Consider the following 16013-nt stretch of genomic DNA (forward strand, 5'->3'; position numbering starts at 1 on the left):
CAATTGCAAGGTTTTGTTCTGATGCAGACTTTTTTCCCCTCAATTTCACCAACCTGGGAAATAAAATAAATTTTTACATTCCTTTCCTTGAAGGAAGTGTACTTAATTAGGTCCTCCAGCGCATTTACAAAACACTCAGTGTGCATTAGATGTTAATTCTCTCTCTAGTTTCAAAGAAATACCTGGTACACCAGCGATTCTGATTAATTTTTGCTTTTCACATCTTCAGTTACATTCCAGAAATACTTGCTCAGTTTGCTCACAGTACTTTTTTTACAGGTGCATCAAAATGGGATTCCAAATGATACTGAAAATGGTTCATTCCCACCAAAAAGCACAGCCATCTCAGTAGTCGTTCTCTCTAGACTCTTGATGATAAAGTATTTGTCTTTATCGATGGGACAAATAATTTCCCACTTGTTATGTACAAAATATATGCATAATAATGTCAACAATACTTTTTAGTCCTGTCTACACCAGGAGTGAAAACATGCCCCCTACTATTCAGTAAGCAGACTGGCTGCCAAAAGTCATTGTCCATAGTGCCTCAGATTTCATGGCTATAACAAGCACCAGCAACTTTTCTTTAAATGGAAACACTATATTAGAACCTTAAATCTGAAAAGCATCAGGAATACAGTCTGGTTAATTTATATTGTTTTCAGAATGACCTTCTGTAGTTAGAAAATTAGTTTTTCACTAGAGTTGGCTAGAAAATGGAATTTCTTCTATCCTGAAAAAAAATTAGGTTTTGGAAAAAATTATCCTAATTCTGGACCAAAAATAATAACCACAGTTTTCTGGGTTGCCATGTCCTGTGAGATGGCTTTTTCTCATTTCATGTCTTCTTTTCAAGATGCTTCCAGTTAAGGGAGGTGGGGAAAGGAGGTGTAAAGAATCTGCCAAATATGTTGTTTTTTCTGTTCTCTGGGGCTGGAGAGCAGAAACAATTTTGGGGGGAGGATTGAAAGGGCAATGAAATTTCCACATAGAAGACCTCCATTTTGGAAAAGGAAAAGAAAATCCATTAGGGAAAGGAAAACCTATGCAAAAAGAAGACTCCAAACCGTTACACCTCAGATTGCTTTTCTTCATTCCAAAGTAATAAGCAATTTATATTATGTTGAAATCAAGATGGTATAATATCTTTCAGACTACTAAATTTTGAAGACCAGCAGACTCACAGATCAGAATTGCTAAATATCTTGGCTCTGATTTTCTTCTTAAAAAAATCTATGCTAGAAATGCTTTTTGGCTTAAAACCTCTTCTCTTTCTAGTGGACAGTTATAAATTCAATGGCTGTTGTCACTCTGGAATGATGCTGTGGTGAAGGTGATGGATTATCATAACAGCTAATAAGAATTTAATGCTGATCATTAATATATTAAAATGCCTTTAACAAAATTATAGTAAAGTAGTATAGTTATACAATAAATACTTGAAAAAATAGTATTTCTCTGTTTTATTGACTATTTATCAATGCAAAATAGTACAAAAATATAAAGTTGGGTATTTAAAATTGTCTTTTAAATTGGTATTGATTTGATAATTAAATTGGGTGTAAATAATATAGATCTTAGCTAAGCCTGGATAACTGTGGCTCAGTTTGGATCCTGTCATTTCTCCTTTCTCATCCTTGAGGAAAAGGCTCAGCTGATCTGAGGCTCAGCACTGGAAATGAACCAAATACAAATACAACCAAGACAAAACCCACTGTAATCACATGTTGGCTAAAAGTAAAAGCCCTTCTTTGTATGATGATGAGCACTGGTAATGCAGCTACTTGTTGAGGAGGAATAGAAAATAAAGCAACTCCATGTTGTTTTATGTTTTCTAACAATAAATTAAGGCATATTGACAAAGTTTAGGCTCATATCTTAGGAACCAATAATATTTTCACTAAACAAGCAAGACTTTGGATGTCTGAATGAACAACTTGCCAACTTAACTTCATTGTTTGGGACATCTAATGTGTTGAGATCTTATAATGCTGCTGGACAGTTTCACAATTTTTGTAACAAGTTAAATGTCTTTTAGAGAAAGGATGTTAACAACCTTAACAGTATTACACGCTTTCACTGACAGTAAACTATAATGAGCATATCTGACATATGTCAAAATCTATAAAGGAGAAAAGAAAATAGCTTGCTAAAGGGATAATGAGAGATCCCCACAGGACAGAGGAAATCCTTATGAAGTCACAAGAATGACTTTAGGTACTTGGCTTGATTAACTTCTTGCATGGTTTTTTTTCTATCAGAAATCACAAACTTTTTGCAGTGTATCATTTATATTTACTATACATTATGGCTTCTATTTCTTTACAGGCATAAGAAAAAAAAAATCTTATTTCTGTTTTAATATTTCTGCTTTCTATTTCTACTTTGGTCCTCTGCAAGTTGCTGTAGTATGAGGCACAATGAATAAATGCTCTCCTTCATGATACTGTTGCTTTTTATATGGCTCTAAATCCTCTCTTTTTCAGGCAGGAAATCTTAGCCTATTTCACGGCTCCTCAGACAGAAGCTATACCATACTTCTTATTCTCTTCATTGTTTTTTGCTATACCTTTTCCTGCTCCATTTCTCTTTCTGAGATGAAATTACCATAACTGCATACAGTTTTTAGTTCATGGCATAATGAGAACTTACAGAACATTGTTATGCCACTGTATGCTCAATCTCTCTTTTGCCTTCTGTGCTACATACTTTCTAATTTTCACTGAGCTTGAAATTCAGTTCCATATTACCAGCCACAGTGATTCTTAGTTTTGGGGTGGGGGGGTCCTGATTAGTAGCAGCTATCATAGAGGCTTTTATTACACATTTATAATAAGAATTTTTTTTTATAACTGCATGCCATTATGTTTATTAACAGGGAATTTCATATGCAGTTTTATCTCCTAGCTCTCCACTGCAATTCAGTCCCTCTGTATCATTAACAAACTAAAAAGCACAGGTTCTAATAGCGGCCTTTGCAAATCTATTCATAATCTCCCTTTTCATAAAAAAAAAAAAAAAAAAAACATATATTCTCGCTTTTGTTTTTCTGGTTGGTTTTTTTGTTTGTTTTGTTTTTTCATTCTTCATTAGATTTTCAGCCAATTTACTGCATATGGAGATCAGACTTGCAAGTACATAGCTCAAGACGAAGTGGTCTTGATTTGATTTGATTTTAAAACCAGCTTTTGGTGCATCCCACCATTGCTCGCAGCACCCCAAGGCTGACTGTGCAGAGCAATTCTGCCTGTTCCTTCAGCCTTCTCATTGTGTGGAGATACCACCAGTGAGGCCTAGTAAAGAGATGGGGATTTGTGGGGCAAAAATCCCTCTGCTTCCTCTTCCTTTTCATGATCAGAGAGAAAAAGATTGGGAAAAGAGTCTCTTACTTACCCTAGAAAGGCTATACTTCCCACACCTACTCCAAGCCCTGGTCAGGATCCCTTCTGGCTCTGTGCATCTCCTTTCTCCAGTAAAACCTGTCTCTGACTCCAAAGGCATTTGCTTGGAAGAACATCTCTCTTGCAGCTCCCCAGATTTCCTCCCTCTGTCTTGCAGGCATCATAATTGTCCCCTTCTGCTCCTGTGTACAGCTTTGGGTACCTTTCAGAGTTACAACTTCAGTAATTTCTCATTCGAGTATTGCTATTCAATTCTACTAGTTGGTTCCTGATCACTTGATTTTCTTGTCCTGAAACCTCTTCTAATTGACATTCCATTGAGTCAGTTCCTCAAACTTATCTGAGGTTGTTATCTGCTGCCTTTTTTTTTTATGTTTGTTTGAGCTACAGCTGGCCAGCAATTGGTGGTGCATTGAAACAATCTATTTTTAAAATCATAGAATCAGAATGGTTTGGGTTGAAGCGACCTTAAAGATCACCTACTTCTAACTCCCCTGCTATGGGCAGGACCACCTTTCACTATATTATAGGGTATGTACTGGTAGAAATGTTTGTATGTTGCACTTAGTTCATACCTCTGTAATAAATACTGATACCAAAGCCACACTGCCCAACGTAGTGCATCTTTCTGGTGTGTGTTGAAGGCACAATGCAATATTATTCCAATACTAGTGTTTGAGTGTGTTTCATAAGTTTTTTTTAATATTGCCTATTATTTTAAAGTATTTTACCAGAAAATGAGGACCAAGAATAATTCCAGAAAGCACTTTTTATTATGGTTCATACGGTAACATGTCACACTCTCATGCTGCATAGAAATATTTAAATTAAAAAAAAAAAAGTAATTTTCTGTAAAATAAAAAGGTGATATTTTGTCCATAGCTGTTATTCATTCACCTTCTTTTAGAAAACTCTTGGGATTGGCACTTGTTATGTTAGTGTCACCAAAAACTTAGCCTATGGCTTTTAGTAATCCTAAATAACATAATGTATCATTTAGTTCTTATCCACCTAAGACTGTATTATAAATACATTCAGAAACTCTCCCTATGTGTCTGGCTTTGTATGACCCGAGTATTAAGTCTCTGAATACTTTCCATTTGGATAGTTATAGCTGAGTAGAACTGTTAGCAAAATTTTTATTAATTATCTTACAGGTGACAGCAACTTCTATTAAGAGACAAGCTAAGATCCTAAATGTTATGTATCCAACATTGCTGCTAGTATTACTTTCTCAGAATAAAAATCCATTAACAAAGTGTAAGGGAAGAGAGGGGTTAGAATTTTTATTTTTTGTCATTCACTTCACTTTTAATACTTTTTGTCTTGAAAGGCCTGCAGAATGAAGCAGAAGAGAAAAATTTTAGGTGACCAGTGTCTAGTAAACTATACTGTCTCTATAGTTACATAGATTGCATTGAGTTGAGCCCTTTAAAAACAATTTTTAAAGCAGAAACACATATACAATGTACCTGAGTCAGTTTTAATATACCTGTTTTTGTCTTAGTGTAGGCAGGACTTCCTTAGCTTTTCTTGAAAAATTAGATTATCAAGTATGCATTGCATACTGTCACAGAAGTACCAACTCTTCTGTTGGAGCCAATGGGACTTAGGCTATGGATTTCAGTCAAGTATTAATTACTTACCACCTTTCACTGCTACACAAGGACTCTAGTTCTGTCCACTAATTTATGGCAGAAAACAAATATTAAGAGATCTGTACAAAAATCAGCAACAGCTATATTACTGGCCTGTGTGCACATCTATAACATATAAGTGCATCACATGCATACACATGCAAACCTTACCATTAAAAATTATATGAAAGATTTCAACTGGTTTATGATTTCGTTCTGAAGACATACTTGTTTTAAAAGTACTATGCCTTTTCTGATTTTCAGAGTAAAGGTGTAAATATTTTCAAAATAGTTATTAGTTCAAACAGGTTTTAATATTTGATCCTATATGATTATCTTTTATATATAAAAGAAATAAGGGAAAATGCATCTGGTATTCACTAGATTAATACCCTACAACAAATAATTCTTATATTTCTATTCTAGGACATCAGGGTTTAGCATGGTCTATATCTATGCATTACAAAGGCTGTTTATATAGAAACTGCAGACAAGGTGAATCTCCATTTCAGTAGAATCCAAAGGGTGGTATATGTCCAGGAAATAAGAGAAGGAAGGATGGTAAATTCTAAAACAGGAGATAATTTAAAATAACTAGCTGAGTGAAGACCTAGAGGCTTATGTTTTATCTCAAATTATTTGTAAACAACATTCTGTCTCAGAGCTTGGTATGGAGTGAAAGAGCTGAATGTAAGCCAGACCAGGAAGATGTGAGATGAGTTTATAGGAAACAGACCCTGTTCACTCAGACTTCCTTAAACAAAGTTTGCCGACTGGGGTCACAGACCAACAAAGATAAAATAATGATAACAAAATAAATATTTCTGCTTGATGTCAGTTGCTTACATACGCCTGCTATGTAAAAAATGTAATGACACAGTCTTTCATCTCTGTGTAAATTCGTAAGCTAACGCTTTGCCTTATTTTTTCACAGAAAAGTTCTGCATCTCATGTAAAGCATTAGCAAAAACTGAATTCCACTGGCAGGATGGTAGGGGCTGTACTGCCTGGGCTGCCGTCTCCGAAACTCTTCTGCCACTTATTCTTAGTAAATTCTCCCATTTTCTTTGCGACTTTCTCCCAGGGCTTTTCTATTTATTGCAATGTGGAGGTCTTGCATGGTGCAATGAATTGTCAGTATGATGGCTCTGGTGGGGGCAGCAGGAAAGTCACACCTGGGTCAGTGGCTGTCCTCACCCTGGCCAGCTGGGGATGCAACTGAGGTGTCCTCCTGCATGGCGGTGTCTTATTTATGCCTGCTTTTGCCGTAGCCCTTCCATCCTAAAGGTGTGGGGTTCACTGCCCCATCTCGTGTGGTGGCTGCTGCTGCTGGATGGCTCTGCGTTTCTCACTTTACCCCTTTCTTCAACTCTGGGAAAACCAGACTGGACTCCGCTCCTACGTCCTAGAAGGCTGAGGGGGGAGGAGATGGAGGAGCAGAGAGCCCTGCTTGTGTGCCTCTGCCTCCTCGCTCCTGTAACTGGCAGGTTTTCTTGTCCCATCCTGTGCCCCAAAAAGGGACCTGGGTCTCTGACAGGCCTGGGTAGTCACAGATACAGACATTCAAGTAAGTCTCCTTCCTCCCCTTTCCGTTCTCACTCTAGCTCCAACTCCTGCTCCAGCTTGCGCAGCTTTTGTGGGATGTAGTTGTAGGTATCAGGGCTGTTTTGTTTAAACATACTTCTTGTAGGCCATCACGTTTCCTGAGGGAAGCGAGAGAAGGTAAAAGGCATCTTGAAAAATGCGTGGCACAGCCAAACCTGAACAGAATTTCCTGAGATAAAGAAAGGGTGCTTCTCTGAATTTTGAAAGCCTGCTGGAAACAGTTTAATTTGAGCTTCTCAGAGAAAAATCACAGGAATCCTCCCTGAAGGAAAATGTTAGACAATCAAATCATAGGAGAGCCTACCAGTTCATCTTATACATCACATCACTCTGCACTTTATCAGTTGCAAATTAACTCTCTGTTCCGCGAGACTTGATACAAAACTTCCACAAATAAACAAGCATAAAAGCTTGCCCTACTTTTCATTTCCATTCTATTTTACAGTTTCTCTCCTTACCCCTTTCTTCCACTCTGGGAAAGGAGGCAGGGAGTAAGCTACTACAAAATCCATCTAAAATGGCATCTTGTTTTGTAAACACTGTGAAGCATCACAAAGGGTGCTTGAAGAGGATTCTGATGCAGCATGATCACCCACTGCTGACTTCCATTTCCTTTGGTCAAGAATTGCCTACTGGGTCAATATTGCCTATATGCCTTAACTCACACCCAGGATCAAGAAATTTTGTCCAGAAGTCTTTCTCATTTGCATTTTGTTTCAAACCTTTATTACTCAGAAAGTTAATATTACTAAGCAGTACTAAATTTAGTGCTATTGAAAAGTAAAAGCAAAACATGAATCGGAATTATGGGAGCAGCTGAGTGGACTTTATCATACTGACAGATGCTGTGATCAGAAAAAAAGGTCTTTTCACTCTACAAAACATTTCAACAGACTGCTAAGAGTTCATCTGCCTGTCTTAGAAATCTGGAAAAATCAGATATAAAGGTTTCTAGTTGTGGGGTGGTAATGATGGAAAGGGAGATACTTCTTCCCTTGGTGAAGAGTACAAGTGGACTTGAGCAGGGCATTTCTCGGAGGACAAAAGATGCTGCACATCAAGAAAAAAGTGAGCAGCCACAGCAGAAAAGCAGAGATCCAGGCAGGACTGCTTTCTTCTGCAAAGTGGTAGTGCATTTTGTTCTCTGGCAGAGAAAGGAGTAAAGTTATGAATCTCAGAGGTTTGGAGTGGTGAATCCTTCAAAGCACAGCTTATGCACCTCCATGTGAGTGCAAAGGAAATAATTTATCCTGAATAAAGAGGTAGAAGAGAGAAAAAAAGTTCCTTGTCAGCCCATAACTGTCAAGCAATTATAGCAGGAAAAGAATTTCTAAGCTGAATTGTGGCAGATAATGCAGACTTTGAGGAGTGGAGGGGGAGTGGAAGAAAAGGAAGCTTCCACCAAACTGTGGGCTCCTCCACGTGCCAGGGGAATGAGGGGATTTCAGGGATTGGTAGCTGAAGCTGCCTGGGGAGGGGGCGTATGTAAGGTAAATTTTTCATACTCAGTGCTAACATAAGCTCATATTTTAGAGAACAATGAAAGTGCCCTTGTCATATATTTATTTGTCTTGCATTTCAAGCAAAGTATTTGATATTCTCCTGTTTAATCATTTTTTCTGCAGTCTGTGAGGCAGCCAAAACTAGTGATAGCACAAGTAAAACAGAAGGGTTCCTAAAGTAAAATTTATTTGTTTTTCATCCCCCATGAAATATAACTCTCCACATCCAAAAAATGAAAAACAGTAAGGGATCTGTTCTCCCCTTTCTGCACACGTGTAACTCCATTCAGCAGCAGCAAGATTAACACACACCCGTTAACTCATTGAATGCCTGCCTTCTGCACATTAAGAGCAGCCTAATTCTTAGGTAGATGGATGCATGTATGTCATCAGGAAGCTGCATTTTTAAGCTTTTTACACTTAATGTTACTGGTGTCTTTCCTTGATTTTTTTCAGAAATTCCCCTATATGGCTGTAGCAACTGTGTTTAATTTTCTGTAAAGTAGATGGAGCTACTGTTGTAGTAGGGGAAGAAAGAGGGAAGTTCAACCCAGGTGCAACTCCAAGCAGTGCTAATGGAGGGCGGTAGAAATCATTGAGCCCATTTTAGTAAACCTGCCCCTTTTCAGAGGTCAAAACAAAACACAGTGGTGTTGTAAAACTAATTTAAATGCTTCTGAAGAGCTTTAGGTTCCATCAGGGAAACGTGCAGCAGAAGTTAAAACTATTATCATTATTGATTTGCACCCTGTGGTGATTTTGGACCACACACACTTAGAAATAGTAGAATATAAATACGAAATGAAGTCAGAATAAGAATGCAAATGCACTGCAAATTTATACAATAATTTGACTATACATTTTAATATTTAGGCCTTCTCTCATATTTGACCAAGAAAGAAAAGTGAATCTTAAAGTTGTATTAACTTCTTACTACAAAATTTTGCCTCTGAAAGCAGATAATTGTTTTTGGCCTGGCTCTGTGTGTTATTTTCCGTTTTCCTCAGCCTCCCACACGTTAATGACTTGTGCATGGAATTCTCTTACCCTATGAATATATTTTCTTTTTAAGCACAGACTCCACAGAGGTGGAAAATGTGAATGTGAAATGAAGCTTGCCATCCTCAAAGAACGTTAAAGATCTAGGAGCGTGTACAACTCTATCCTGAAAGTCAGTTTGTCAACATATAATTTACAGAGGTTCAGTTGCACAGGCATAATAATTCTGCATTTCTTTCAAGATGAATACTTTTATACCTTGAGGCATGTGATTTGTGAAGGCAGCTTTGTGGCCTGGTGGGCAATCAGAATTTGCCTTAGTGGACTGAAATGACCCAGAACAAACTCAGTACTTAATCTTCTTTATTGCTGAAATCAATAAGCAGATCCATGCTAAGTGCTGACAGCTCTTATGTAGGGAGTGACAAGTAGAAGCGTCTGCTCCTTGAACTTCTTATGTTTTATGGGCCAGAAGTCTTCTTCTGTTATTTGATGAAGAACTTGTTAATTTTGTTTTATAATGCATAACTCAATATGAGGTATTTTTGTTGTGCTAATTTGTACATGCAATGTCACAAGATTAATGTATCTCAAATGCCATCGTCCAGAAGGCCCAATACGGCAGTCAGTGAAAAATACTCACCTAGATAATCAAGTGGGGACAGTGGGCTCTGGCAGAGTCCGGCAGTCCAGGTGAGTGGCAGAGTTACGGCTGACCGCTCTGGCTCACAAGCTATTCTTCTGGAGAGCCCCATCCTAAGTAAGGGTTTCCTCCTTTACTTACATTAGTAGATCCCAAGAATATTCACCAAGGACTTGTAATTCCAACTTGTGCTGAAGAGAGTGAAACAATAGCAATAAATATGGGAGCCCCCAAATGGGCCAAAGCTACTCATAAGATAAGTGGTTTACAACTTTGGTAAATTCAGAATAACCCTCAAGTTCTGCTCTACCTCTTTGGGAAACAGCCAGAATTCTGCACTCCATGGGTATCTCTGGATGGGGAAGAAATACAAAATAACTTTGTGTGCAAAACAACCATAAGACATAATGCCATTTATACCCATGGAAATTAATATCTTATGACAGACATAGTGAAAAGAGACTTATTGTCAAATTTTGGCTCTGGAGCTACTTGCCTGTCCATGCACCCGTTTATACCATTTTTGTTTACTTGATATTGGAGAGTAATCAGAAAAAAAGTTACACTGAATTATGAGTGCTGTCAAGTTTTGTATGAAAAGTATTAAAACTTTAACCAAAACAGTCTTCTAAATTCCTGTCCTTCTGGTCCCACAGTCTTATCTTGCTTTTACACTTTTGTTTAAACTGTTCCTTCCCTTTCTGTTTTTTTTTTATTTGGAGTTGATTCAATAACCCAGTCTTTTTTTATTTCTTGCAGATGTTAAAATGATGAAACCCTCTCTCCCTCTGGAGCAGAGCACAGCAGCCATGACATCTCCTCTGGTCCTCCGTGGAAGGTACGTTGCAGCCTGCTGCTGAACTGTTATGACATGTCTCTAGCAATCAGAAAGAAAAGCTGGGAAGAGCATGTGACCCAGTGGATGGGATTGGCTTTGGAGTCTGTGGAGTATAATACAGCATGTCGTCACGGACTTGTAGCTGATAACTTGCAGACAAGTATGGAAAAAGATGAGGTTTTGAGCGTGGACCGGAAAGAAAAATGCGCTTCGTTTCCAGAGTGCTGTTATAGTGGAGAGCGGATTGGCTTCCCTGCAAAGCAGCTGGGAAACATTTCAAAGGACGTGGATGAAAACGACAACCATGAGGATGAGGAGCATTTTCTGGAGGCCAGCACAGAAACTCTAGTCCATGTGTCTGATGAGAATGATGACTATTCATCACTCAACCTGGATAGTGTTAATTACCACATCACTGCTGTAGGGGGGGAACCAAAAGGTGACGAAAAGAGTTTAAATGGAGCAGGCTCTTTAACACAGATGGTACCAATAACAGAGGGTAACAAGGCAGCTGAAGCATCTGGAGTAATTGGAGATACAAGTAAGGAACCTGGCGGTGACACTGTTCCTAAAGAGGAGATGGAAGAAGACACCGTTTGTGGCAGCATTGGCCAAAGCCTGGAGCTTTGTAATTATGAAGGCTTAAATGAAGTAGTAGATGTAGAGAAAGAAAATCATTCTAATTCTCCAAATGTGAAAGAAATTATTAAGCCTGGGAAGCAGCTGCTTCATACTGCTGTAATTGCACAACAGCGCCGGAAATCTGATGCTTTTAAAGACGGGCTTGGAAAGTCTGAGTGTAATGTGGTAGAGAGTGGGATTTCTTCTGAATCATGCACCAGCAGTGATAGACAGCTATGCTCAGCAGTGGAATCCAGCGACTGCCTTATGCAATCTTCTCCCTGTTCTCACATCCCGGCAGTGGAAAATGGTCTGGATGAAAGTGGTTTCACAGAACCTCAAGTGGCCCCTGAAAACAAATGCCTTTCAAATGTCAGTTCAACAGAAGACATTCCGTGTTTACATGTAGGGAATCATTTGACCACACAAGAATATTCAGACAGTCAAGTGAAACTGCGCAAAAGAAAGGTAGGATGCTCATAAACTGCAGAGATTTTTTTCTAATGTTTTCCCCCAATTTCTTATGAAAGTGGTTCCGTGACTAATTGATTGGAGGATAAAATGTGTTTTTCAGCTTTGTTTCATTAATTTGTCAGATTTTTTTCTTCAAATGGTTTCGAAAAAATGTGTCTAGATAGCAACTGAGTTTCAGGAGCTCTTTTTAAGGTCTGAAAATGGCTGAGCAGTGAATTTGGAAGTTATCTCATATTTACTTTATATATATATGTTATTTTATATATGTCGTTCAAGGCTAAATGAATAAGTATCTTCTATGGGTTTCATTTTATTTTTGTTTTTCTGTTGCTATCAGGTATCATTATCTGTTTCTCTTAGGAAACAGATTGTGTCCAGGGGTTTGGAAGCCTTACTGAAAAAAAGAGAAAAGGCAAAAAGTGCAACAAAACTTTAAAAGGGAAAAAACGAGTGGAAACATTTTTCAGTAGTTCTTCGGTTTTCAGCTCAGCCCCATGAGCCTATGTTCTTGCAAAAAGAAGTATTGCTGAGTTTGGAACAATGTTTTGTAATTTCAAAGCAACCAGAGAAATTTCACTGTCTACACAGAGTGAGGAAGAGTATCATCACAAAATTTTAATGGACAGATTCCATGGCAATAAAACTCCCAGCGGCTTTAATGGAAGGAGATGTGCTGACTGTGGCACTGCAGAATTCAACTTAAAGTTTGGCTTTCCCAGCTAGGCTGCTTATTCTTGCTAGTAACCAATTTGTAATTGTTTATTTCTCCTGCCTTTTTTCACTTGACATCATCCACCTTCTTTTGTCTGGTTTTTTTTTATAAATCTGGTTTCTATTAATTGTGTGCGGCTTTTTTCTATCAGCTGTAGTGCCTCAGTAGCTGTTCCATTAAAGCTCAAATTCATGTATCTAAAGTACTGTATGCCAACACAGCACCCTGAGCTGCTGGCCACTGCTTCCTTGTATAGACCCTTTGGTAATATTAACACTCAATTGATATGGTTATAAGCTGTAAGTAACATTTGCGAAAGGTTTCAGAAGCCCTCAAAACCAGTCTTCCTTTGGTAGTTCATGCAATCACAGTTAAAGTGGTAACTGTTCAACTGATCTTGCAGTAAGCATGGCTCTGAGTTACAATTAAGAAGTAGAAATCTGACTAGCAGTACTAGAAATGCTAAACTTACTGATCTGTAGAAAACAGTTCAAGTTTAAAAAAAAATAGTAAAAAAAAAAAAGCTGAATTAATATCATATTTGAGAACTAATTAGCTACTATAACCGTATTCTCAGCTCCTCTATTTTAGCATCTCATTTCCTTTTTTCTAAGCATAGTTGCTAATTTTGGTGAATATTTTTTCATATTGTTAGCAAGATGTACCGTGTTATATTTTTTAATAGCTTCGATCCTGCTAGTTTCCATGTATCTAGTTCTATCTTGTTTTGAGGTGACATACTCGTCTTTTAAATGTACATTCACGAGACTTATATTTGAGAATATATTTGTGATTTGTGTTTGTGCCATTAAATATTTAGAAAGACATAATATAAAAATTCCAGTGAGGCTAATGGTAAGAAAAACTAAGAAAGGACGTGAACACAGAAAGGAGCAAAACAAGGAGTTGCTTCAAAGAAGGTTGAGAGTTGCATGTCTGCAGCAACTGTGAAGGTTTGAGCATTGTAAAAGGGGATGGAGTCTGTAAATCTGAAGGAGTGGCCTTGTACCACTTTGCTTAAAGAAGTCTTTACCAAAAACTGTAAAATATTTGGCAAAAGCGAAAAGATTTGATCTGTTGTTGCTTGTGGTATTATTTATCTCTAAGTTTGCAGGGTACTTCTACAAATAGTGTTCCTGCGTGCAGGATTTTATCACATACCTAATCATGCACTATTTTACAAAAGCCCGTCTGTGTTGGTAATAATCTGTAATGAAAAATGTGCCTATGTTTACAAACTTGCCCTGAAAGCCACTTCTGTAATTTTAACAAAACATTAGAAAAACAACAGACTTGAAACTGAATCCATCCATAAAAGCCAAGTATTTGCTTTGCAGTGACAGGAAGACTTAAGGGATTGGGAATGGTATATAAAACCTTTTCTCTCAAGGTCAGCAGTTCAAACAGTGCAGTTAAGGCCTAAAACACACCACTGTCTGATTAATGCTCAGCGTCAATTATAGTTGCACATAAATATGTGCTCATAAAGGTCAGAATATGGGAAAAGGCACACAGAGATGAATTGCTAAAGGTATTTGGGCACCCAAACCTTGATGTGGCACCTTGGGGGATCACAGAAAGGTGCTGAACTTCAGATACTTCCATGACATCTAAGATCTTAGTACCTTTGAGTAGACATCACTCTGCTCTTGTTGGTACTAAATTCTTCTGAAAACCTGTTCCTCGTTAACATATTTTAAACTGCTTTTAATTGTGGCAATAGAGCATGACCTCCCCTCTTATCTTTAGATCTACTGTCTTCAAACCGAAGCTGAGGTGAGACTGTGGATCTGTTGTGCTTGCTCTGCAGATGAATGCAGGTTTGAGGGCTTAAGGGCTTAGAGTTTAGCATCTTGGACCAGCACTAGCTCCATTTTGGCAAATTGCTTTGGTCATGATGGATGTACTGACACTGAAGATGCTTTTTGCAAACAGGTCCAGCTGTTACAGCATTCTTTGTTCCCTCGAGTCACTCGGGTTCAGATGGTTGATACACAGCAGCCTCTTTTCCTTTGCTTTCCAAGGAAGACTTCCTAAGGCTCGGAAATCGGAAGCGCCTGAATTTAATTGTGAGAAGCTAATGATGTTAGGTCTAATTGAAAGATCTCCCAGTAATCAAGCTTTCCTGGTTCTGTGTTGACTGAAAATCAATTCAGTTTATCCACAACATGAAATTGATGGTTATTAATGGTTCAGAGTAGCAGAAGCGTACATGGATTAACTGCATGTGGTTATGCCAACTAGACCCTCCTGTATGCTTTCCTGGGTTAAATAAATTTTGGATTTTAAAATAGTCACTTCACTTGAGAACTGTACATTCTGAATTTCCAAAGATTGGAATAATCTTTGGAACTCATGAGCAAGCTGTAATGCTTGGGACATCCCAACAGCTCGCATGTATGTTCACATGTGTAATGCAATAGAGCTTTTGGAGAACAGTATCATACAAAAGCAGAAGAGTATCGATTATTAAGAGAATACCAACAAAAGGAGAATATTTAATTATTATACACTGATTTTAAAGTGGGGAAAAAACAGCCATTATCTTGTAAAGGATCTTGCCAATTTTTTCATGTGCCCTGTCTTATGCTTTCTCCAAGCTGCTCGTCTCATCAAGCTTAGGGATAGCCAGAAAAATCCTTGCTGAGGGATATTACATAGGTGCACAAATGCACTGGAACTCTAACACATTAATTTAAATTCTTTTTCAACATGAAAAAAGTACTTCGTTCAACATCAGCATAAAAAGGTGGGTTGAGGCATATAGTTTCACAACTACTTCTCACCACTCGTTTCCCAAACACAATCACAGCTGTGGTGTCACAATATATATTAATCAGTACTTTGTAAATGCAATTTGTAAAACAAGGCTAAGACAGCTCTTTTACATGATGAATCAGTAAAGGAGTAGAAAATGATCATTGTGGAGCCTAACTCCCAATAGTTTGATTAAAAATCCAGGAAATTTAAAACAAAAATGAAAGGGCAATGAACTCCCCTTACAAAAGAAATTTTCATTGTTCTCACTCCAACCTTAGATTTTACGGCTAGAGATTGTTCCCTATAAACGGGAAGAAAACAGTAGAGAACCAACTGCGATTGTTCATTTCTCTCTCCTGTAGGATAATGTTATATCACCTATTATTTTTAATAAAATGCAAAGTGACTCATGACTGTGGGGAAAAAAAGAAATGGCAAAAACACCATATACAACAGCAAGTAGCATTGGGCTCAATTCATGGGGGATTGTAATATCCCTGCAGTTAAGGAAAGCAGGAGATGGAGTATTGAAAAGCATTCTGCGTGCAAAAAGATAGAATTACTATTAATATGCTTTTTAATAAGGCTCAGGGAGTTGTAGTTAATATTTAAAAACAAAATTCAATCCTCAAACTAGCTTAGCAAGATAGTACCAGAAGATTGAGGGGAAAGAAAATCTGTGAAAAGATACAGATTTTTCACTGAATATACACAAACATATAAGAAGTATATTCTGATTTCATCCAGGAATGCAGGAAACATTCCTCATATATATTTGGGCTGCTTTGATACAATGTAGTTTAATATCTGAACGTCACAAG

At 37.8% G+C, this 16013-nt stretch overlaps 1 protein-coding gene across 3 annotated transcripts in view; it reads left to right on the top strand.

The window, feature by feature from the left end:
• Window positions 1–16013, top strand: part of DLC1 (DLC1 Rho GTPase activating protein) — a 234640-nt gene that overhangs the window by 6408 nt on the left and 212219 nt on the right. For all 3 annotated transcript variants that reach the window (XM_069789391.1, XM_069789386.1, XM_069789402.1), the window contains exon 2: window positions 10547–11714. In XM_069789391.1, the coding sequence (XP_069645492.1) occupies window positions 10659–11714 (1056 nt within the window). In that variant the 5' untranslated portion in view covers window positions 10547–10658. The remainder of the gene's footprint in view (window positions 1–10546; window positions 11715–16013) is intronic.

The sequence above is a fragment of the Haliaeetus albicilla genome, chromosome 1 (genome assembly GCF_947461875.1).
Source record: "Haliaeetus albicilla chromosome 1, bHalAlb1.1, whole genome shotgun sequence".
Lineage (NCBI taxonomy): Eukaryota > Metazoa > Chordata > Aves > Accipitriformes > Accipitridae > Haliaeetus > Haliaeetus albicilla.